This window comes from Nicotiana attenuata, unplaced genomic scaffold, assembly GCF_001879085.1.
Source record: "Nicotiana attenuata strain UT unplaced genomic scaffold, NIATTr2, whole genome shotgun sequence".
Taxonomy (NCBI): domain Eukaryota; kingdom Viridiplantae; phylum Streptophyta; class Magnoliopsida; order Solanales; family Solanaceae; genus Nicotiana; species Nicotiana attenuata.
The window spans coordinates 1,493,499-1,516,560 of NW_017670265.1; the positions used below are offsets into that span (position 1 = coordinate 1,493,499).

The following is a 23,062-nucleotide window of genomic DNA, read 5'->3' on the forward strand; positions in this document are numbered from 1 at the left end:
GTTGAGGAAACAAGTTAGTTTTTCTAACATGAGGGGGAGACAAGATACAACAGTTGAGAAAAAGTTACATGGAATGAATTATCATTTATACATCTAGATCCCCGAATAAAATAATATGAACTTGAAGTTCATAAAAGGATAATTCATGTGCAATTTATTGCAAAGCATGCCAGACGCATTTGCTGACGCAAAGAAAGTAACTATATTCTCATTGCAGATGCTCCTATTAGAATAAGTCCTAGAAGGACAAAGTCTATAGCACGCTTAAAGCATATAGACAAATCGGTTTCAAATAAACTTATTGATAAAGAAGATGAGCAAATGATCAAAATGATCATAATAAAGGGGCAAGTGATCTAGAAGATCACATGACATAACACTTCAAAAAATCTCAAGAGAGATTCAGGTACCTAAAAATATGAATGAAGAGATCTCTATGTTATGTCTTTATGAAAAAATATTGAAACTGATATAAAATGTTTGTCGACGACATCTATGAAAGCGCTAAGTATAGATGACAATTTTAAGTCTGTCGAATACAGACGCAATAATATTGGCCAAATAGAAGAGACACAATTCAAATAGAATTGGCTTCATATGAAAGACATGTAGTTTTGAACATGTAGTTCAAACACTTGAAAGTATAAAGTCAATGGTATGTGCAATTAGTTTTCGATATCTTATATGTCTAGCATGACATGAAAACTTGATAGTGCATCTAAAGTCTATTATATGGCTTATATGACTTAACAATCCCTGAAGGATTTAAATTGCTTAAAGCAAATAGAATTCATGGTCATGAAGTACTACATCCTCAGTGCAATTTGTGCGCAAATGTATCTTGCTATAACTATATGCATGATAATATGATAGCAAGAGTTTTCACCTCTATGTGAAGATATTGAACTAACGATTCCAACAAGATATATGAAGACAATTCATCTCTATCAAGAATGATGATTTCAAGGTGCAATATATTCATTCAAGTTAATATGGCTGATTTGTTCATCAAATCTCTACCAAAGATTTTTTGAAGATGGTGCACAAGATTGGAATGCAAATGCTTATGGATGTGAATTGATGCTCTCATCAGGGGGAGTTAATGTGCGTTGCACTCTTTTTTCCTTACAAGGTTTTGTTCCACTGGGTTTTCCTTGCAAGATTTTTTACGAGGCAACCAAAAGGCGTATTGTTAGATATGTGTACTCTTTTTCCTTCTCTAGAATTTTTTTCGCACTGGGTTTTATTTTAGTTAAGGTCTTAACGAGGCAAATTATCTGTTGAATAGACATTCAAGGGGGAGTGTTATAAATAGAATTGTATTTATGGTGAATGTCTATATTTAGAGAGATTCTAGGTTTCATTGCTTGGTGGCTAAGTCACCATCTCCCTATAAATAGAGGGTTCTATTCCATTGTAATTCATCCCAAATCAATAAGAATTCTCTCTCCCTACTTTTCTCTATAATACTCTTCTTCTTCTTTTATTGTTTCATAACAATCATTTATTTTTATAGTTTATGATTTTTATAGTAAATGTATGTTATGCATCTATAACATATTTAACATTAAAATAATTTTTTGGTTGTTATAAATAAAAATTATTTAAAAATTTATTTTTTAATGTTACATATAAAAGATAAGAAAACTATTCAAAACTAAATACTTAAAAGATATGCATATTTCACTAATTAAATATTAAGAAAACTAATATATTATTAAAAAATTCATATCCAAATGTATTTAAAGCTACTAAAAGATTAAATTCCTTCGTCATTGATGGAAGAACTTTGTAATTGTAGCTTGTTCCGTAGATGTTAGTCTCTGACTAGCGATATAACGTTTGAATTTGCGGAGATTTGTGTCTAAACCTTCAGCAAAAGGGTATCCGATAATTTTTCCTCGAAAGTAATCTAAGAGCTTAATAGTTGAATCTTCTATCTCGGTCCAAGTAACAGTAGGTCGAAGTCAAAATCTTTAAACTTATTGTTGGTGATCTTAGATATTCTACATGGCAGTTATAGACGGATAATCTTACAAAGAGCGTATTGCTATAAAGATGGATGATGCTTTTATGTGTAAAAATCTATTTTAAAGAGGTAAAATATAATATAAAAAATTAGTTCGAAGAAAAACTTAGTTTTCATAGTGCATGACTGTTATATAAGGATTTTGTTATAAAAAATCCGACTATACGCATAGATTGTGTTAAACCATTACTTACATTATTGTGAATTTTAACTTTTTTATCAGATAATTAATTAATGTTTACAAAAAATTTACCTATTATTATTTTATAAGTAAAAAAACCATTTAGTTTTAGGTACTATGAACTTGGACAATGTTGTTTAATTCTTTTCTAAACAAAATGGTAATCGAATAAAATATAGATTAACTTTCTATAAGTATGTTGGAACACACGATCATTAATTTTCTCTCAAGACACAATAAGTAGCAAAAGTTTGAAGAAAAATAAGGAAAAAAATGATTTAAAAAGGAAAAAGAAGAAGGTGAAGTCCCACTAAAATGTCTCTGGGCTTTAGAAAAAAGGATCGTCTGAAATAGACTATAAAACCTTCCCGCCACTATAAAATCTCTCTCCTCTCTTTTTCTCCAAGTGAAAAAAAAAACTCTTAAGGGGAAAATAAAAGAAGAAAAAGGGGTCTCGTGGGAGAAATAATCAAGGGAAAAAAAAAAGATGGGAGCGTGTGCGACGAAGCCAAAGGAGTTGAAAGGAGAGGCGCCGGAAGCGGCACCGGAGAACGTTACGGCGGCGGAAGTAGCGGCGAAGGATGTGACTGTGGTAGCGGAAGTAGAAGTTGGTGCTGATGATGATGCTGAGAAACGCCGATCTCTCTCTAACTTGTTCAAGCAGGTATTTTCAACTTTCATATTTCAACTATCCTATTTTTATATTTATCTTCATTTTTTCGTTATAATATTTGTTTTTATTTGTAGAAATAGAACTATTGATGTCATTTTGGTTCTTTTCCATAATACTTAATTGTTTTCATATTGTTGATTTTAGTATATTCTTATTTTTTTAATTGCGTTTTTGATTGCTGTTTATTTTAATATTGGTTGCTCTGAATCTGTTGTATATTATTCGAGAACAGCTTCAAATTGGAGCTAAAAGGAAATGATTTTCGTATATACGAGATTCTCTTTGTTTGTTCTTCTGGTGATCTTTAGATTGACCTCCCATTTGCCCTTTCCTTTCTTGTTTACACTCTTTTCTATTTTTTGTCTGTATTATTGATGGCTGAATATTCCTATTTTATTTATGGAAAAGAAAAAGTAAATCTTAGGATTTTATTTCATTATTTTTTAAAAATAAAATATTTGTTGCTAATACTACCATCTATTCTTTTTAATTGTCATATTTGCTTTTTAGACACTCCTTAAGAAAATATTAATAAGAACAGCTTTTTACTAATTTACCTTTTATTTATGGATTTAATCTTCATCATATTAGTCTATCAATTATTTTTAGTAACCATGACAACTGAAAATGATCGGAGGAAGTATCTTGTTCTTTTGTTTTTGGACTAATGGATTATGTTATTTGTAATGATGATAATCCACCTTAATGGCTATCAAAAAAGAGAGGTGGATTACTATTTTTATTGGGTTATCCATCAATTATTGGCTCGGAATGTAACATTAAAAAATGAAGTATTTTTGCATCTAAGGTTTTATTCTTGATTGTTGTGAAAACTGGATATTTTTACTGGAATGTTGATGATAGACATTAATACCTATGAGCAAGCAAGAAAGTAGGTACTTAAGCAAGTCATAAACGCCACTCTAGGCCTAATGAATGTGATATAAATTAATACCAACATGTAATTATTTTTTTGGACATTAATGGACTGTCATCATAATTTTATGGTCCATCCATTTATTTTTCACTAGTATTTTTGTCGGCATTCTTTATCTTTCCTTAAAGATACCCTTAATCCTGAAACCAAACTTAATTTTTTTTTGCTGTAAGAATTGTTTATTCTTTAATTTGCCTGGCTGGAAAAGAGATAGTGTGGTGGAAGTACAGATTAATTGCTATATTTTAGAGTCTTTGTGGTCTAAAAGAATCTTGGTAATGATGTTTGACATTCAGTTGGATCCTGAGCTGTTGACAACCAAACAGGGTGTTTGTTTTCTTGGTAATGGACCACTAAACTTGTTTTCTTCTCCTTTGTTTCTGTTTCTGTGTAGTCTTGTTTTTATAGTCTTTCTTTTATACTCACTCCGGTCCAAAATAAGTGATTTTTGAATGTTTTCACACAGATTAAGAAATTCACCTTTTAGCATTAATTAGCAATGGAATTGACCATATTAACCTTTACTATCTCACATAAACACTCCTAACACATATTCCAACACTATTTACTCCAAGGACAATGTAGGAAAAAAATAATTAATTCATTCTTGAAATCTGGAAAAATCACTTATTTTGGACCACAAGAAAAAGGCCAAAAAATCACTTATTTTGGACCGGAGGGAGTACTAGACAATATTGCTGGTTTTATCTGCCTTTTTGTTTCACTGGTTTTCATGTATCTTAACTCACTTTTTTTCAATTATAGTGACACTGCCATTAGGGTATTCTGGATTGTTTGGTTATAAATATAGTGTACCTTTTAATTAATTGGAAAAGTTTGTATTGCAACTTTTTGACATTTAACTTAAGCAATTTCAAGATTGTGTAAAGTAACATAACACAGCTTCATCAGGAACTACAAAGAGGAAGAGAAAGGGAAAAAATGAGAATCTCCTTCTTCTTGGTAGAAAAGAAAGAAAATATTTCCCTTCTCTCTACTCACATCTCTTGGGGTGCGGCCCTTCCCTGGATCCTGCGTAAATACGGGATGCTTTGTGTACCGGGCTGCCCCCTTTTTCCCCTCTACTCAAACAAAAAAGAAAAGAAAAATATATTCTCCTTTCAACCAACTTTCTAGTTTCTAGTTTCTAGTTTCTAGTTTTGTCCATCTCATTCTTTTCCTAGTTTATTAACATGCCTTTAGTTGCCTACCAAATATTTTACTATGCCACATGGAAGAAATGAAGTAGTCATGTTTTTAGTTCATAGTTTTTGACTTCAACTTTATGTAATAAATGTGAATGGAATTGATAGATTGGTTGAGTTTGTGGTTTAACCATTCAATTGCCAGCTTATTTGACTTGAGTAAATAGGATATTCTATGCTTGTTCACATAGGTACCATTTACTGCAAAAAGATAGTTGTTTTGCTAAAAAGAACAAGAAGGGGGAACATTGATTTGATATTGTTTGGTAGCATTTGTCTAGCTTCTGATATGTTCTATTTGTTTGTCGCAGAGTGAAGAAGTTAAGGGATCGGAGCAAGTGAAAGAGGAGGCATCTGAGATAACACTAGCTTCCGAACCATCAGAAGCCAAGCCAGAAGAAGTTGAGAAGGTTGTTGATGCTCCTGTAAGGACGGAGACAGAAAAAGCTCTAGAAGTGATATCCACAATAGAGGCCCCCAAGGCGGAAACTTCTGAGCAGAAGAAGATAGAGGAAGTAAAATCAGAAACCAAGACTCCTGCTGAGAAGAAAGTAGAGGAAATAACAGTGGCAGTAGAGACTCCTGCCGAGAAGAAAATAGAGGAAGTAACAGTGGCAGTTGAGACTCCTGCAGAGAAGAAAATGGAAGAGGCAACAGCTGCAACAGAGGCTCAAAAATCTGAAGTTCCGGTGGAGACGAAAGCAGAAGAAAAACCAGTTGCCACAGAGGCTCCAAAATCTGAAGCTCCACTGGAGACGAAAGCAGAAGAAAAACCAGTTGCTGAGGCAGAGAAAACTGTAATAGAAGAAAAGAATTCGGCCTAGTCTTGGTAGGATAAGTGAACCATAATGCAGAAGGCTTTGAAGAATGAAACTTTGTTTTGCTTAGTTGCTCGAAGTTTGCAAGGTGGATGGCGTGGAGCTGTTTTTTGTTGGTTGAACAAGTTGTGATTAGCTAGATTTAATCATTCATTTGTTGGTTGTTGTTTGAGTTTTAATTACATACTATATTTTCATCTCATTCATCAATGGTACGTTTAAACACACTCTATAATTAGTTTTTTGCAATACGATGAGTTAATATGTTTTTGACATTTTTCTAGTTCTTTATTCACTGAGATATTTATTATACATGGATTTTCTAATTCTTGTGCTCCATTCTAAATAAGGAAAAGTGGAAATAAAACATTTGATTTTGCGGGTCTTTCAGTTATGGTTCCTGAAGAGGCGCAGCTGATGTAGTAACAATTTGATGATCAGTTTCTAATTCTGGTACTATTGCAGCAGTAGCCAGATTTCCACCAGCAAATGAGATGATCTCAATGACTCCATTGTTGTTACTTTTTAAGCCTTCAGTTTCAGCTTTACTTTTTAGGGCTTCAGTTTCAGCTAGTCTCAACTCTTTGGCTTTTCCCCATAACACAATATATAAGCCGGCAATGATGAATATTGATCCTATAATGCTATCATCACAAGCAGAAATCATCAGTTTCTGAATGAAACTATTTGCAATTGGACAGTAACAGGGTAGATTTTTACCTTCCAAGGTGCAGCTCCTCGTGAAGGACAAGCGTACCAACTATAGCTACAAAGATAAGTGCCAACGGATAGAATGAAGAGACATAGAGCGGCCCTTTTAGTTTTGTGCACCATGCTATCATGGTTACTGCTAATCCTGAAGAAACAATGCCCTGAAAGAAATGTTGAAAAACTCGAGATTGGGATGTGTTGGTTTGATTGCCCCTAATGCGTATAAGAATTGAGTGACATACCGAATAAGAAGTAGTGAAAAGTCTGATATTCCAGCCAAGTTTCCAGGCAGATGAATCCCTTTCCCTTAAAAAAGCATAGATGCCTGCTTCTATTGCCCCACAAAAACACATCAATGCAGTGTTTGAGTACATGGGGTACCTCTGCCTCATCTTACCCTGTTGTCAAGAAAAGAGAATAGAACACAATACATTGTATCAAGATACTGACCATATATCTTAATTTAGTTAATGGAGAAATTAATTGCAAAAATAACCTGAAAGATCAACCAAGAAGCATAAGAAGCACAACTTAAAAATGCAAGTGTTGAACCCCAAACATTGTTGTAGGTTGTTGGTTGTGCTGATGTTGCAGTGACATTAGCAGTATGAAGAAGATGTATATTGGTAGACCAAAATGGAATCTTCATTCCTTTGTAAAGATTCAGAATTAGTGCTCCCATAATGCCCAATATAGTTCCTAGCAACTTGGCTTTTCCTGCTAACCTATGAATGTCCAAGCTTTCCATCCTGTGAATTTCATGGCCTTTTTGTCACAAATTATTGGCAACAAATAAAAGAAAGTTAATTGCATCTAGATTTTTGTTAAATACATATATATTATGTTTAGGTATGTCTGATCTACACCTGCAAAAGGTTACAGTGTGCTACCCCATTGTTCAGAGGGCGAGATAGATGTCAATCGCAAATTCGCAACACTCACCGCTTTTGGTCCTATCTTTGAAGAATTGCTATTGATCTAAACTTTCAAATATCACAAGTGAAACCCCAGGACAGTATCGTGGAGTTTCACTTCAAACTCCAGGATATTTGCTATTTTTCAATAAAGTGGCTGAAAAGTGGTTAGTTTTGACGAACCATTGGATCTTAATGAGACGTGGTCCAGTTATTTATCCTAGCAAAGTTTTGGCTTTTGTTCCTTCTTTTTTTTTTCTCGTGAAGTCAACATAGTAATAGTTAGCAATATTAATTTTGGTTACCTTATTTCCTCGTAAACTTAGTCAAATTGACACTATAAAAGAAATTCTTGTTTCCACTAATATTTGGCAGTAATTCTCAAATATGTACTTTCGTATCCATCTCTTTTGATAACAATTCTTAGGCGGAAAAAATAATATAAGAGGTTATAAACATCAAATTAAGAGATTCCAAATAATTTTGAAGAAATGAATTACCTCAAAATTACAGCCAAAATTAATGTCACTCCAGGAGTAAGGTTAGACATGGCTGATGAAAATGTTGTTGTTGTGTAAATTAAACTCTCCGCATTGAAATTGCTTCCAAGTGCTGCTCTGTAAAACAAATATACCCAAATTATTTCCAAAATTTTAAGGATGAATTTTTTTTTTTTGTGTTTGTGGCATTTATCTAGTCTAGTGATAAGAAAAATACTTTTAATAAATATGGAATGATATTAAAGCGCGCGCACACACAAACATACTAAGAATGTATCTCTAAACACAATCCATTAATTGAAATAATTGAAAATGATGCGATTGATATCATCCAGTAATTCTCACCCCAACAATCCATTCACGAACCCTTGGAAGAGTATTGTCCAGCTTAATCTTGGTCTACTTCTTCTACAAAAGCGAAGAAGAAAAGAAATAGTATAAACAAGCTGCTCTTCATTGAATCTATAAATAGTATTTTATATTTCGGTACGATAGAAAAATGGTACTAGTAATAAAGAATTGAAAGTAAAAAGGGCAGCCCGGTGCACAATTCGTTTTGTATTCATATTTGGGGAAGGGCCGCACTTCAAGGGGTATAATGTAAACAACCAACCCTAATGCAAGCATTAGTGGCTGCTTCACGGCTCGAAACCGTGACCTATATATATCACACGAAGACAACTTTACTGTTGCTCCAAGGTTCCTTTTAATAAAGATTTGAATGTGAAAAGAAAAAAAAATTGAACTTCAACGATGCAAAGAAAAAAAAAATTGAACTTCAACGATGCAAGAAAGGAACACAGACTCTTAAAAGTCAAAAGCAACAGTATATAAACAAAATATTGATGATACATAATCAAAGTGCTCCATTATTCAACTTAATTAAAAGGTTATTGCTGATACTTAATCAAAGTGCTCCATTATTCAAACTTAATTAAAAGGTTGCACTTCGACATTATTTACGCGTAAAATGAGTCTCTAGTAGAAAAAAAGTTCCACGAGAATTCAAATATTAAAGCACCAAAAGAAAAGAAGATTGTGAAATTCCAGTACTAAATTTTCACACTAGACAAATTAAAGGAAATTAAAGAACCTTTCAATAATGAAAGCAAGAGGGGCCATAAAAGCAGTGGCAAAAACCAATCTGTAGAAGACCATAATTTGGACATTCATTCCATCAGCAACAGCAATCTTGTACAAAATGTTTACACTTCCAGATGCTAATTGACTTAGCACCATTAATATCACTGTTTTCATATTTCCTATATTCTAATGAAAGATAGCACCAACCTTTTAATTAATTAGGTGAGCTAATTCTTTCACTCTCTCTTAGGTTAATTAGCACCAGTATGCTCTTATATATATATTCATCAGTACACTTAGCTTTACGTAGGTACGAGCTAGAAAAGGTAATCACATTTCCACCTAGATATAGTTCCCTTCTGTTAATATCAAGTGAGGATTACTATGAAGTTTGGCCTTAACCCTGATTTAGGTAACTCAAGAAAGATTAAACATGAGACGTGTAGCTTTGAACCAATTAAGGAAGAGTTAATTTTCTGTTTCCAATTAAAAACCAATTCAGTTCTTACAATTGCATGTGCTTAGTGAACTATGTGTATATATAGAGACGAATTCAGCATTTAAATTAGATAAGTTCAATTGATAAGTTCCTTGTATACGGTAGAAATCGGGGCTACCTGATTTCGTAGGCTCGAGGATCACTTCAAGAGCGAGTCCGAAATAGACTGGGTCCGAGCCCGATGGCAGAGTTCGAAGTTCGAAGATCAGAGTGTTCGATGAATATCAAGGCCGAGCGTGACCAGCTTCGAGATAATGCCGTTGTGGTTTTGTAATAGAAAAAGGCGAGATTCCCGCAATGGCCCAAAGATCAAGACGTAAATTCCGGAACGGATTTGTACGAACTTGTAGTAGGCGTTTAGACAGCTGTCCAATTCGATTCCTTACCAAAAACAGAAATGTACGTTAATTAGGACTCCCCTATTATATAAAGGGGAGCCCAATCATTTGTAATGGACATTCAATCATTGGAAAAGAATATACTCTCTTACATTTTCGATCATTGTTCATCAGAATTGTCATTTAGCTTTATTATTCTTGCTTTATTGTTCTTGATCCATCTCGAGGTCACTTTGGCTCGAGGTCGAGACTGACTTACCTACTGGTTTGATCTCACTTATTTCTTTCATTTATACTTCAGATTTCTTGGTTATTAATTAGTTTGAACTAAATCACGCATCTTTAAAACTATAAATCAAATTTAATTGTTACTCGAGGTAAACAGTTTGGCGCCCATCGTGGGGCTAAAGATAATAGTGATTATTTCAGTACTAATTCTGATAACACACGTTATTTTCACACTTGTTCTTGTCAAGAATTTTTGTTCTCAGGATTAAACATGTCAAACTTGCAAAACGCTCCTGTCCACGACAACGAAGGTCTTGGATTTCATGGGCAAAACAACAATGTAGGGGTCGGTGTACCACCGATAAACCCTGGGAAAGTGCCAAATGTGGAACCAGTTGATGTTAGTTCACACATGGCTTTGAATGAAGATTTAGGCGCAGACCCCGGAGGAAGTGCACGTAGGGAGCCCGATCCGGGGGCCAAGGAACACAGGGTATAGGAGATGGGGGAATCTGCCTCCAAGTGATATTCGAGATGCTACAAGCTCAACATATTGCCATCGCTCAACTTCAAAGTCAGAATAAAACTCTGAGTATAGCTGAACCAGAAAACATTCGACGTGTTGAACCGGCGCCAGAAAGATCAAACAAAAATGGCTCGAGGACTGACCCCACAATTATGAGGATGCTCGAAGAGCTCACCAAGAGGATCGAGTCCGGGGAAAAAAAGGATTGAGGATAATGACAAAAAAATGGAGACTTATAACTCCCGTGTCGATTAAATACCGGGAGCTCCCCTGATCTTGAAGGGATTGGATGCCAAGAAATTCGTACAAAGGTCGTTCCCTCCGAGTGCGACTCTGAAGCCCATCCCAAAGAAGTTCTGTATGCCCGATATACCTAAATACAACGGAACCTCTGACCCAAATGAACACGTTACTTCTTACACGTGCGTCATAAAGGGAAACGGCTTGGAAGACGACGTAATCGAGTCTGTACTGCTGAAGAAGTTCGGGGAGAGTCTATCCAAGGGTGCCTTAATATGGTATCATAACTTGCCCCCTAATTCTATTGATTCGTTTGCTATGCTTGAAGATTCTTTTGTAAAGGCACACGCCGGAGCCATTAAAATTGCAACAAGGAAGTCGGACCTTTTCAAGGTAAGGCAGAAAAATAACGAGATGCTCAGGGAATTCTATCTCGATTCCAAGCGGAGAGAATGGATTTTGCCTCCGGTCACCGATGACTGGGCTGTTCAAGCTTCACTCAAGGCCTCAACACTCGGAGTTCCATAACTTCACAGCGGTTGAAGCAAAGTTTAATCGAGTACGCGGCCGTCACTTGGGCCGACGTACATAATCGGTGTCAGTCGAAGATTAGGATCGAGGATGGTCAACTGGGGACTCCTTCGGGGTCTGTTTATCCTAGCAGGACTATGGATAGGATCAAAAGGGATATCGATCGAGATCTGAGGTCGAATGGAGATCGATATCAACCGTACAACGGAGACCATAGAGGCAGTAGTTCTGGGAAAAGCTTTGCACGAAATAAGAGGAGAAATGATCGAGGTCAAAATTCACGGGGGCTTGATGCTGAGGAAGATCACGTTAAGTATCCAAAGTCCGAATAAAGCCTAGTCCAATCCTTTCTATTTTTTCGACTAACACTTGTAGGCTATAGACAAGGATTGGCATGAAGCTTTGGATCTTAAAGCTCGTGTTGCACTCTTTTTCCCTTAGACAGGTTTTTGTTCCAAATGGGTTTTTCCGGCGAGGTTTTTGACGAGGCAACCGTTGTTCGTGCTAACTGAGAGCAATTTAATAGTATCTGAGATTCCCTAATATAAGCCTCAAGTACTGGGGGCATTACCCTCGAATGTCTACTTTGTTGCAAGGAAATCACTTTGTAGCAGCAGGGTCTCGATAGGAAAATGTTGTGAGGGCCAAACAGTCAGATGAACTGTGCCCGTATAGGTTACTTGGACCGTAACATCAAATGTGCGCACATTTACAATCATCTATTGAGAGATGTATTTTTCCTTGCCGATATCCCCTTCCTTTAGAGAAATTTCATATTTTATACTCTTGATCTATTGTCTAGATAGGCTTAAGGGCCGACCACGACGGAAATTCGAACAACTGATCCCATGCTTGAGGACTGCCGTCCCAAAAACAAACGGAATCAAACTGCTAACATTTCGAGACCATAAGACCTTAAAGGCAACCCTCGACTTTACGGGCCACGGCCACCCCACTCGGGGACTGACACTTCGGGCAAGCTCGAAGTGAAAGGGAAGATAAGCCCAAAGGGTAAGTTCCGAACTAAAGAGGCTACGGCCAAATTAACGCGGATCGGAGATGCTCGAAATCCGTAACAAATACGAAAGCCCAAGGGCTATCTTTACCCGAGTTCGAGCAAACTCTTGCTCGGGGACTATCTATGAAGCCTAAGGGCTAACTTTACTTCAAGTTTGAGCGAGTCCTCACTCGATCACAAAAGCCCAAGGGCTATTTTAACCTAAGTGCAAGCATATCACGAACACTCGGGTACTACCTACCCGAGCTATCTAAATAATAAGACCTCAATGAGGCACCCCCGATATACAGGCCAAGGCCATCACACTCGGAGACTAACATTTCGAACAAGTTCGAAATGTTATCGGGAAACAAGTCCAAGAGACGACATACCCGAAGGCTACAGCCATACTAAAGACAACGGTCATATAAAAAGGCTACGGCCCAAATAATGCGGCTCGGAGACATCCGACTTCCATCATAAAATAAAGGCCTTCAAACACTTTGAAAAACCTGTTAAATCAGGCTACCCTCGGCAAAAGCAAATGATAAAGGGTTTCGATAAAATCAGCCCTCCAATAATTTAAAGGCTTCGATAACATCAGCCTTCGAAAAAGCCTCAAGAGGTTTTCAATTACCGTTACACAAATAAATTACAAGTAAGGTTCCGATCAGTCGAACCTTCGAAAAACCCAACGGGTACAAAAAACACATACTAAGGAATAGAAAAATTTTCACTAAGTCTTTTAGCCGAAAAGAGGGAAAAGTCATAGCCGTTTTTAGAGGCCGAATCGGTCCAACTCAAAGAGCCTAAGGGCCGACCTAAAAGAGCCTTAGGGCCGATCTAAAGAGCCTAAGGGCCAATATAAAAAAGCCTAAGGGCTAACTTTATTTCGAGTTCGAGCAAATCCTCACTCGATCATAAAAGCCTAAGGGCTACCTTAACCCAAGTTTGAGCAAACTCTTACTCGGGGACTATCTATAAATCCTAAGGGCTAACTTTACTTCGAGTTCGAGAAAATCTTCGCTCGTCTATAAAGCCCAAAGGCTACCTTACCTCATCGACTGTTGAGCCTAAGAGCTACTCAAACTAAAGTTCAAATGGTCATACAGGGTCCATTGATCAGAAACGTTCGAAGGCAGTACTTATTGTCGGTCATTACCATCTCAGACTTTGGACATTCAAAAGGAATTTTACGCTAAGGCGCTTTGACCCGCACAAAAGGGGTAGCAGATTCAGAAGCCATGGAAGGAAAAAAAAGCTTTGTATAAACCTTTTTACAAAGACTATAGGTCACGATCAAGAGTGCCTCGCGAGGATCGATCAACCTCAAAAGCGAAAAATTACGAAGAACACGAAGCCTAAGCAGCACGATCCTTATCAATAGAAGTGTCTTCACCCTCAGAATCTTCTCCACCGCCGGACTCGCTAGAGTTCTCGGAGTCTTCCTCGGGAAAGGCCGGCTTCCCACCTTTTGTTTCCTCAATCGCTTACGTCGCGATGATGATGTCGTGGCAGATCGGGGTAAAAATCAAGGACTCAATTCGTTTCTTGTTGTTATACTCCAAAAAATGAGGGGACTATCTGTATACGGTAGAAATCCGGGCTACCCGATTTCGTAGGCTCGAGGATCTAGCGAGTTCGAAATAGACTGGGTCCGAGCTCGATGGCAGAGTTCGAAGTTCGAAGATCAGAGTGACCGATGAATACCAAGGCTGAGCGTGACCAACTCCGAGATAATGTCGTTGTGGTTTTGTAACAGAAAAGGCGAGATTCCCGCAATGGCCCAAAGATCAAGGCATAAATTTCGGAACGGATTTGTACGAATTCGTACTAGGCGTTTAGACAGCTGTCCAATTAGATTCCCTACTAAAAACAGAAATGTACCTTATTTAGGACTCCCCTATTATATGAAGAGAAGCCCAATCATTTGTAATGGACATTCAATCATTGAAAAAGAATATACTCTCTTACATTTTTGCTCATTCTTCATCAGAATTGTTTTTTAGCTTTATTATTCTTGCTTTATTGTTCTTGATCCATCTCGAGGTCACTATGGCTCGAGGTCGAGATTGACTTACCTACTGGTTTGATCTCACTTATTTCTTTCATTTATACTTCAGATTTCTTGGTTATTAATTAGTATTGAACTAAATCACGTATTTTTAAAACCATAAATCAAATTTAATTGTTACTCGTATTTTCGAGGTAAACATTCCTACCACTAATACATTTTTGAAATTATGAGTTTAAAGTTTTAATTAATTAAAGCTTTAATAATTTTTACATGTATATTTATGTGGAATACTAGATTTGAATCCAATAAACTAGAGTCTAAAGCCCAAAAACTTGTACTCTTCCATAACATTTACATATTCTAATTGAGGAATTGCACTAACCGAGCTTTAAGCGACAACAGCTAATGGTGTCAAAAGTTACTGCTATTAGTACGAGAAGGTTGAAAACTTTAATGTTGCAATTTTGAGACAAAAACTCACTACTTATAGAAAGAAGACAGCAAGATATTAAGACAAGAAAGAGTTTGAACAATTCCCTTACGTGACATCTTCTTGGATTTATAAGTTATCAGTCTAAACATGTACGAAGATAAGTGTGTACTGAAGACCATTATTTGCAATTTTCTTCCTTCTTGTTTTCTTTTACGGTTACCTACTTCTTGTTGTGTCAACAACAATTTAGTGCTATCATATTACGTAATACAAGTAAGCTCCATTCATAGAAAAAGTTCACATGATCCCTTCATTTTGGTTTTAATGCGCACGTTATTTTTAAAATTATTTGAAATAAATAAGCTAATTTAAAGTTGATTTTACGCAAAAAGTTAGTCAATCTAGACGCAAATTCATATAATTAAACTATTTGTCACGACTCGGATTTTTCACAGTCGGAACCGTGATGACGCCTAACATCGCACTCGCTAGGCAAGCCAACGTTAGAGTTCTATTCACCTTTTTTTTCTTTACATTTTATAAGTTAAAATTTAACAAACTAAATCAAACTGAAATAAACGCAGAAGTACATAATTAACCGATTATCTATATACTATTAACAATACAGAAACTGGTGTCACAATCCACGAACATACTACGAGTTACTACAAATACTGGTCTGAAAGAAATTACGTCTGTCTCGAAAGAAAAGAAAACAGGAATGTAGAAGCATAGGAGGGGACGCCAGGGCCTGCGGACGCCAGCAGGACTACCTTGGGTCTCCTGGATGAAGTATCTGCAACCGACCTCTCGATCAGCCGCTACCAGCTTCGAAATCTGCACAGAATGTGTAGAGTGCAGTATCAGTATAACCGACCCCATGTACTGGTAAGTGCCTCACCTAACTTCGACGAGGTAATGACGAGGCTACGACAGGGCATTTACAACATAACCTGCATACAGTATATAATAAAGCAAAACGGAAATACGGAACGCAATAAACAGTAACTTGCGTCAAAAATAAATACGGAACTCAATTATCTTGCAAGTACTCAGCTATAACCAATCCTTAAGAGAGTAACAATGCTACAGAATAAAGTCAGCAAAAGAAGAATACATAACAACAAAATGATGCGGCGCGCATCCCAATCCCACCATATAATCAGTAACAATATATATGAACATTCACCTTTATTACTCCTGTTGCAGCGTACGACCCGATCCCACCAATCCACCCTTATTACTCCTCACTATATCACCCTTATTCCTCACGTTGCGGCGTGCAACCCGATCCCACCAATCCACCCTTATTATTCCTCAATATATCACCCTTATTCCTCCTCAATATTTATGCCTCAAACCAAAGCAAATAGAAGGCTATACACTTATGAAACTTCACTCAGTTACTACTACACAGTGAGACCAACCAAAATATACCATGAAACACCGATATACCAACTTAAACCAATAATTTAACACAATGAGAGTACGGAACAATTGCTACCTTCAATAAAGAAAACAACATTTAACAAGAAGCAATTAAACATGGAAGCACCAATAAGCATGTAGCAGTTAAGACAGGAAGATAATATATTAGGAACGGGGAATGGGAGAGACTAAACAGAAAATTTGGCGGTGCATAGGTACTCGTCACCTCACCTATACGCCTCACACATGAATTTTCATGAAGCAATTAAGTCGGGGATTCCTAATCCCTCAAGTCAAAGTTAGACACAACACTTACCTTAATCCAACGGCCAACTCAACGCTCAATTATCGCTTTTCCGCTAGATTCCACGTCCAATCCACTCGTATGTAGTCATAATTAACTTAATAACATCAATTATCGCTAAAGAAATCAATTCCAATGCATAATTATAAGTTTTCCCAACATTTCCTCCAACAAGTCAAAAATCGACCCCGAGCCCGCTTGGTCAAAACCTAAAATTCGGACCAAAATCCGATTACCCATTCACCCCCGAGTCCGAATATACAATTGGTTTTGGAATCCGGCCTCAATTTGAGGTCTAAATCAATGTTTTAAAAGGCGGGGGCGTGAGGCGAGGCGTAAGCCCTGAGACATGGGGCGTAAGTCCCACGAATCTTTAAATTTTACTAAATTCAAGATAGTATAAAATAAAAAATTATAGTAAAATCACAAAATTATGACAAATAATATATTTAAAATATTTATAAATTATAATTCAGCTATGAATAATACAAAAAGTATGACATATATCATGATATGCAAATTAGCTGCAATGTCGTTACAACTCAAACATAAAAAATAATATATTTGATGCGAAATCTTATATGTATCTCTTAAAGAGTAATGAATCTTGAAAGAATTTTGATATTATAATTTGATATTTTCTTAAAAATACTCCTTTTTATTTAATATTTTTTCTATTTGAAAGAGAATTTATATAAAAATATAATTCATAATTTAAATATGATTCTCTAGTATCATTTATTTTTTAAGTTTCAACAAGTTAATAAAGGTGACACATAATTCATCATACTATATCATGATAACTAATTATTTGTATGTAGTTACTAGCTAATACTAAGCTATTAAATTAATAAGTATTGTATCTCGTACACGTGAAAAAGAATATTTAGAAAAATAAATATTAAAAAATTATGGACTAGTATAATAAAGACATAACAAAAGTTAATAAATAAATACTTTTAAATGAAAGATTTATTTAGAATTTACTATCATAGCGGATAACGTGCAATAATTTTTATTTTAATTATGACATAAAATATTCTCAACTTAATGATTTATGATTAAGAAAAAAGTAATTTTGAATAGTCAACAATTTATTAAGAAAATTTGAGGATTTACAAGGTTAGTTACACACAATTGCATAAAGTTCTATTAGGCGCCCTGACGGCCGAGGCGTAAGTCTCACGGAACTAAGCCCATACATAAGTCCACGGGCGTTTTACCAGTGCTCCGCCCCAGGGCGAGCCTCGGGCGAGTCCCTATTTTGCCTTTTAAAATAGAGGTCTAAATCCCCAAATTTCGAAATTCCTAAGTTCTACCCAAAAATCCCCAATTCCACCATGAAAACCTTAGATTCTAGGATGAAATCCTGTGAAAAGTAAAAGATTGAAAGAAGTGAGTTAAGAATCATTTACCTATGATTTGGGGAAGAAATAGCCTTTGAAAAATTGCCCCTTGATTTTTAGGTTTTGAAAAATAGGAGAATGAATGAAAAATCCCGTATAAGTCTAAATTTTGTCAACAACAATTTAGTGCTATCATATTACGTAATACAAGTAAGCTCCATTCATAGAAAAAGTTCACATGACCCCTTCATTTTGGTTTTAATGCGCACGTTATTTTTAAAACTATTCAAAATAAATAAGCTAATTTAAAGTTGATTTTACGCAAAAAGTTAGACAATCTAGACGCAAATTCATATAATTAAACTATTTTTTTTAATATTCTTTTGTCTGTATGATTTTGTAGCTTCTAACTTGTTTTAAACCTTGATATAAAAATATTTTACAGCGGATGGAAGCTAACCAACTAATGAAGTTATTTTCTGCTTAATTCTATCTGATCACTATCTCTTTGCCATGCACTTGGTGCTGGTTATATTACATGCCAGTATTTCTTTCAGTTCTAACAATCACACTACTTTGCGATGTTTGAGCCAACGGCACTCAACGGTAAATACTATCTGGGTGTTAACACCAAATCACCTCTAGGGGCATGATCATAATTAACAGATTTAATAAGAATATGTATATTAACTAACTATAATTAAGTAATAGAATTCTAACAAACACATGCCATACATATATTGGTTTGGTATAAATATCGGATACCTATAAGTTTTTATTGCATTCAACTCCAGTTTCACTCTATGCAACTATCATTCAATAATATATGAATTTTTACCTAGCTATACTATATTATAAACTTAGTTACTCGTAGTAGAGAGGTTATCATATAATTACATTTTGATATACAAATTTATCAATTGCATAAAAATTTAAGATTATTGAGTATTCCTTAATCATAGGGTATTTAATTGGTAATAACCAATACACACGCCTACAGTTACTCTCCTACTCACGTCGCTCATCCATTTGTTTAAACAACTACATAAGTTATTTAAGCAACACAATCAGTTATTTAAATAACTATCGGTGTTGCTTAAACAACTCAATTAGTTGTTTAGTTCAATTACTTTTTGACCTCATGCATTTGTATATGATGAGTGGGTAATTTTTGTTTGAAACAAAAGATATTATTGATGTGCACTGATCATGAATTTTAAAAGATAGCAAACATCTGGAAGGTGTCTCCTTCGCTAGAATGTATATAACTTATAAAAAAAGATATAGCTAGTTTTGGTAATAATAGCAAAATATAGTTATCTGGTAAAATAGCCTATAATATAATTATATAAGAAAGAATTGCAATAATATACGATATAGTTGGGTCGCTGGCCAATCATTTCTAACTATACTGATTTTCTTTCTTAAATTAAGCCTAAGTCATAACAGAAATAATATTGGTGAAAGCATATTGTTTCTCAAAATAAGCAAATCTTAATAAGAAAATAAGCTATGATAATTTTGATTTTTAAAGGAATAAGTTGGAATGATAGACATGATGATCAGAGCATCTATTCAAAAATTGATTGGGCTTTCATAAACGGAGAATGGATAGACTCTGTACCAAATTGTTGTGCTAAGTGCCTGAAAGAATAAGTGATCATAGTCCTATCAAGATTGTTTCACAAGTGGAGAATCAAGGAAGGAGGAAAAGATCCTTTAAATATTGTAATGTGTGAGCCTAATATCCTCAGTTTCTGGAAGTGGTGAGGAAAGGGTGGATGAACAAGTGGAAGGTTGTAAAATGCTGCAAGTTGTTGAAGCTCTTAACAAAGGGATAGAAAATGTTGAATGCTCAATATTTCATGAACATTGAGATAGAGGCAAAACAAGATAGAGAGATCCTCTGTCACGGCCCAAAATTCATTAAAGGTCGTGATGGGGTCGGACACCACTGTCAGGCAAGCCAACAATTAAATACTTAATTTAGGTCTCTTTTTAGTATTTTTGAAATTCATAATTTCCTTAAATTTAATAGTAAAAAGATAAAATTACAGAGTAAATAGTAACATTTTAACCATTACTATACTGAATAACCCATAATCATCCCAGAACCCGGTGTCACAAGTGCATGAGCATCAACTAGGAAAAATAAAATAAAATACATCACCTGTCCGGAATACAACTTGGACAGGAGAGAGAGAAATATAAATACTCTGAAGGAGACTCTGCTGGCTGCGGATCGTAACATAAGATGCAGCTCACCTAAGTTATCAACCACGCCGCCGCGCCCACAAGGCCACTAGACATACATGTGCCTGTACAACAAAATGTACAACAAGTGTAGTATGAGTACGAAAATAACGCGTACCCAGTAAGTATCCCGTCTAACCTCGAAGAAGTAGTGACGAGAAGTCGACTCCGACACTTACTATGGGCTATAAATAAAATTGCCAGTGATATGATTTAAACATGAGTTATATAAAACGGCTGTAAGCTCATTATTTTGAAGTAAGTAAGCAATTCTTTTATAATTAAGAAATTTCCAAATTTATTTCTCATCATTTAACAAATCTCAGGCCAATGAGGCAATATCATTTATTATAAATTTCAAAGCAATCAATTCAATCATGCGCAAATCATGCCGAGGTCGTACGATCCGATCCAACATAAATATTTAAACTGTGCACTGCCGAGGGTCGAACGACACGAACCAACATATAAATATAAATTGTGCACTGCCGAGGGTCGAACGGAACGAACCATAGATGCATCTATATAACCTGCCGAGGCGAACGGCCCGCTCCCATGAGAGTAATAGAAATTTACCCCGTTCGCGGAATATAATTGCGATGCGGTTACACATAGATTTCTTAAGTTATTATAATATTCTTCATTTCTTTTCAACATACGAAGTTCAAATGAAAAACTTTTAAGATCTCAAATTCCTCAATTTCAACTCTTTTCAAGACATTTAATAAGCAAACTCAATCTCGCTTCTTCTCAAGGCAAACAATAAACATAAATCAACAACAATATCAACAAGGCATGATGTAAACCTAAAACTACCCGGACATAGGCATAACTAGTAGCTACGTACGGACTCTCGTCACCTCGTGCGTACGTAGTCCCCACAATTAGAAGCACATAATAATTTAGTTCACCTATGGGGTTAATTCCCTCTAACAAGGTTAGAAAGGAGACTTACCTCGCCTCAAAGCCCACTTTTCGGTCCAAGATTATGCTCAAACCCTCAATTCGGCCAACTCAATACTCAATTTAGCTTTTCCTTTTCCGATTCACCACTACTCGACTCAATCTAGCCAAAGACGGCTTAAATACATCAAACAATGCAAGAGAAAATAATTTCAATTAACAAAAGCTATGATCCTTACACAACTTGCAAAACATCAACTCCCCGGGCCCGCACCTCGGAACCCAATAAAATTTACAAAACCCGAACACTCATTCCGATACGAGTTCAACCATACCAAAATTATTAAGTTCCGATATCAATTCGTCCTTCAAATTATCATTTTACATTTTGAAAGATTTTACAATTTTCCCCAAAATTTTCCTTTAGATTCTCATGAATTTTGATGTTAAATCTAAGGTATAATCACAAATTATAATTGAAAATTGGTTAGAGGCACTTATCCAATGATTTGGTACGAAAATCCTCTCTTAAAATCGCCCACTCTCGGACCAAGGGTTCAAAAATATGATAAAATGAAGCAAAAACCCGAGTTACACAGCTGAAAACAAGCTCCAGATGTCGTATTTGCGATCGAGGGTTTGCAATTGCGAACACTAACTGGGCTGGAAAAGGTCGCATTTGCGACAAAAAGTTCGCAATTGCGAACGGGGCATCGCAGTTGCGATAGAGATGTTCGAAATTGTGACCACACCAGAAACCAACAGTTTTTCCCGACATGGAAATGGGCATAACTCTCTTATACGATGTCCAAATTTGACGATTCTTTTTTCTGTGGATCCGTAATTACGATACGGATATAATTCAATAAAGACTGAATTTGGAGTTCATTTGCTTAATATGGTACCATTTACGCTTGAAGAAACGACGACGAAGCATAAAAAACAAGCGCAACACAACCTAAACCTATCCGAAACTCACCCGAGCCCCCGAGGCTCCAAACCAAACACCCACACAAGTCTAGAAACATAACACAAACTTTCCCGAGGCCTTAAATCACATCAAACAACGTTAAAACCATGAATCGCACCCCAAATCAAGCTTAATGAACTTTAGACCTTCAAACTTCTACATTCGATGCTGAAACCTATCAAATCACGTCCGATTGACCTCAAATTTTGCATATAAGTCACATTCGACATTACAGACCTACTTCAACTTCTGGAATTGGAATCCAACCTCGATATCAAAAAATTCACTCACGGTCAAACTTTCCAAAAACCTTCAAATTTCCAACTTTCGCCAAATAACCCCGAAATGACCTACGGACCTCCAAATCCACTTCCGGACGCGCTCCCAATACCAAAATCATCATACGGAGCTATTCCTAGACTCGGAATCCCAAACGAACATTGATAACATTGAAATGAACTCCAACCCAAATTTAGGAAATCCTTCCAAAATGCCAACATTTCATAATAGGTGCCGAAATGCTCTCGGGTCATCCAAAACCCAATCCGGACGTACGCCCAAGTCCAAAAATTATTAGACGAACCTGTTGGAACTTTTAAATCCCGACTCTGAGGTCGTTTACTCAAAAATCACACCTTAGTGAATTCTCCTAACTTAATGTGATGACCCAAAAGGTCATCACTTGTTTTATATCAAATTCTCTGTTTCCGAGGCCTTAAAAACCTCTTTTAGCATCATCTTGATTTGCGTGTGCAGTCCGAGCGCGTAGCCGGAAAGCCTATATGTGAAATTCTGTGAAAAATGATAAATTTTGACTATAAAATGAATTAATTTGACTTCGGTCAGCGTTTTGGGTAAACTGACCCGGACCCGTGATTTGACGGTCCCGGAGGGTCCGTAGGAAAATATGAGATCTGGGCGTCTGCCCAGAATCGAATTCCGAGGTCCCAAGCCCGAGAAATGAATTTTTGAAGGAAATTGTTTTCTGAAATTGTATA

The 23,062-nt window shown here is 36.0% G+C and overlaps 2 protein-coding genes across 2 annotated transcripts; one reads left to right on the top strand and one right to left on the bottom strand.

Annotated features, from left to right (window-relative positions):
* Nucleotides 1-2,434: 2,434 nt before the first annotated feature.
* Nucleotides 2,435-6,097, top strand: LOC109236952 (serine/threonine-protein phosphatase 4 regulatory subunit 2-like). Its single transcript, XM_019403191.1, has 2 exons — nucleotides 2,435-2,874; nucleotides 5,337-6,097. Exons 1-2 carry the CDS (start codon nucleotides 2,698-2,700, stop codon nucleotides 5,847-5,849), a joined length of 690 nt encoding a protein of 229 aa, XP_019258736.1. The 5' UTR covers nucleotides 2,435-2,697; the 3' UTR covers nucleotides 5,850-6,097.
* A 10-nt stretch (nucleotides 6,098-6,107) lies between these two features.
* On the bottom strand, nucleotides 6,108-9,282 carry LOC109236951 (WAT1-related protein At1g25270-like). The gene is made up of 7 exons (XM_019403190.1): nucleotides 9,062-9,282; nucleotides 8,314-8,376; nucleotides 7,969-8,085; nucleotides 7,051-7,303; nucleotides 6,797-6,952; nucleotides 6,564-6,715; nucleotides 6,108-6,487 (listed from the first exon to the last, which is right to left on the bottom strand). The coding sequence occupies exons 1-7, from the start codon at nucleotides 9,223-9,225 to the stop codon at nucleotides 6,235-6,237; spliced, it is 1,158 nt and encodes a 385-aa protein (XP_019258735.1). The 5' UTR covers nucleotides 9,226-9,282; the 3' UTR covers nucleotides 6,108-6,234.
* Nucleotides 9,283-23,062: the final 13,780 nt, after the last annotated feature.

What these genes read in the sequence shown, in the direction of transcription:
- LOC109236952 (XM_019403191.1), top strand. Translation starts at nt 2,698, where the DNA reads ATGGGAGCGTGTGCGACGAAGCCAAAGGAGTTGAAAGGAGAGGCGCCG. An exon ending in TCTCTAACTTGTTCAAGCAG is followed by an intron (nt 2,875 to 5,336) that starts GTATTTTCAACT and finishes TGTTTGTCGCAG; the next exon opens with AGTGAAGAAGTTAAGGGATC.
- LOC109236951 (XM_019403190.1), bottom strand. Translation starts at nt 9,225, where the DNA reads ATGAAAACAGTGATATTAATGGTGCTAAGTCAATTAGCATCTGGAAGT. An exon ending in TTCGTGAATGGATTGTTGGG is followed by an intron (nt 8,086 to 8,313) that starts GTGAGAATTACT and finishes TTTGTTTTACAG; the next exon opens with AGCAGCACTTGGAAGCAATT. An exon ending in ATTTTGGCTGTAATTTTGAG is followed by an intron (nt 7,304 to 7,968) that starts GTAATTCATTTC and finishes TGAAATTCACAG; the next exon opens with GATGGAAAGCTTGGACATTC.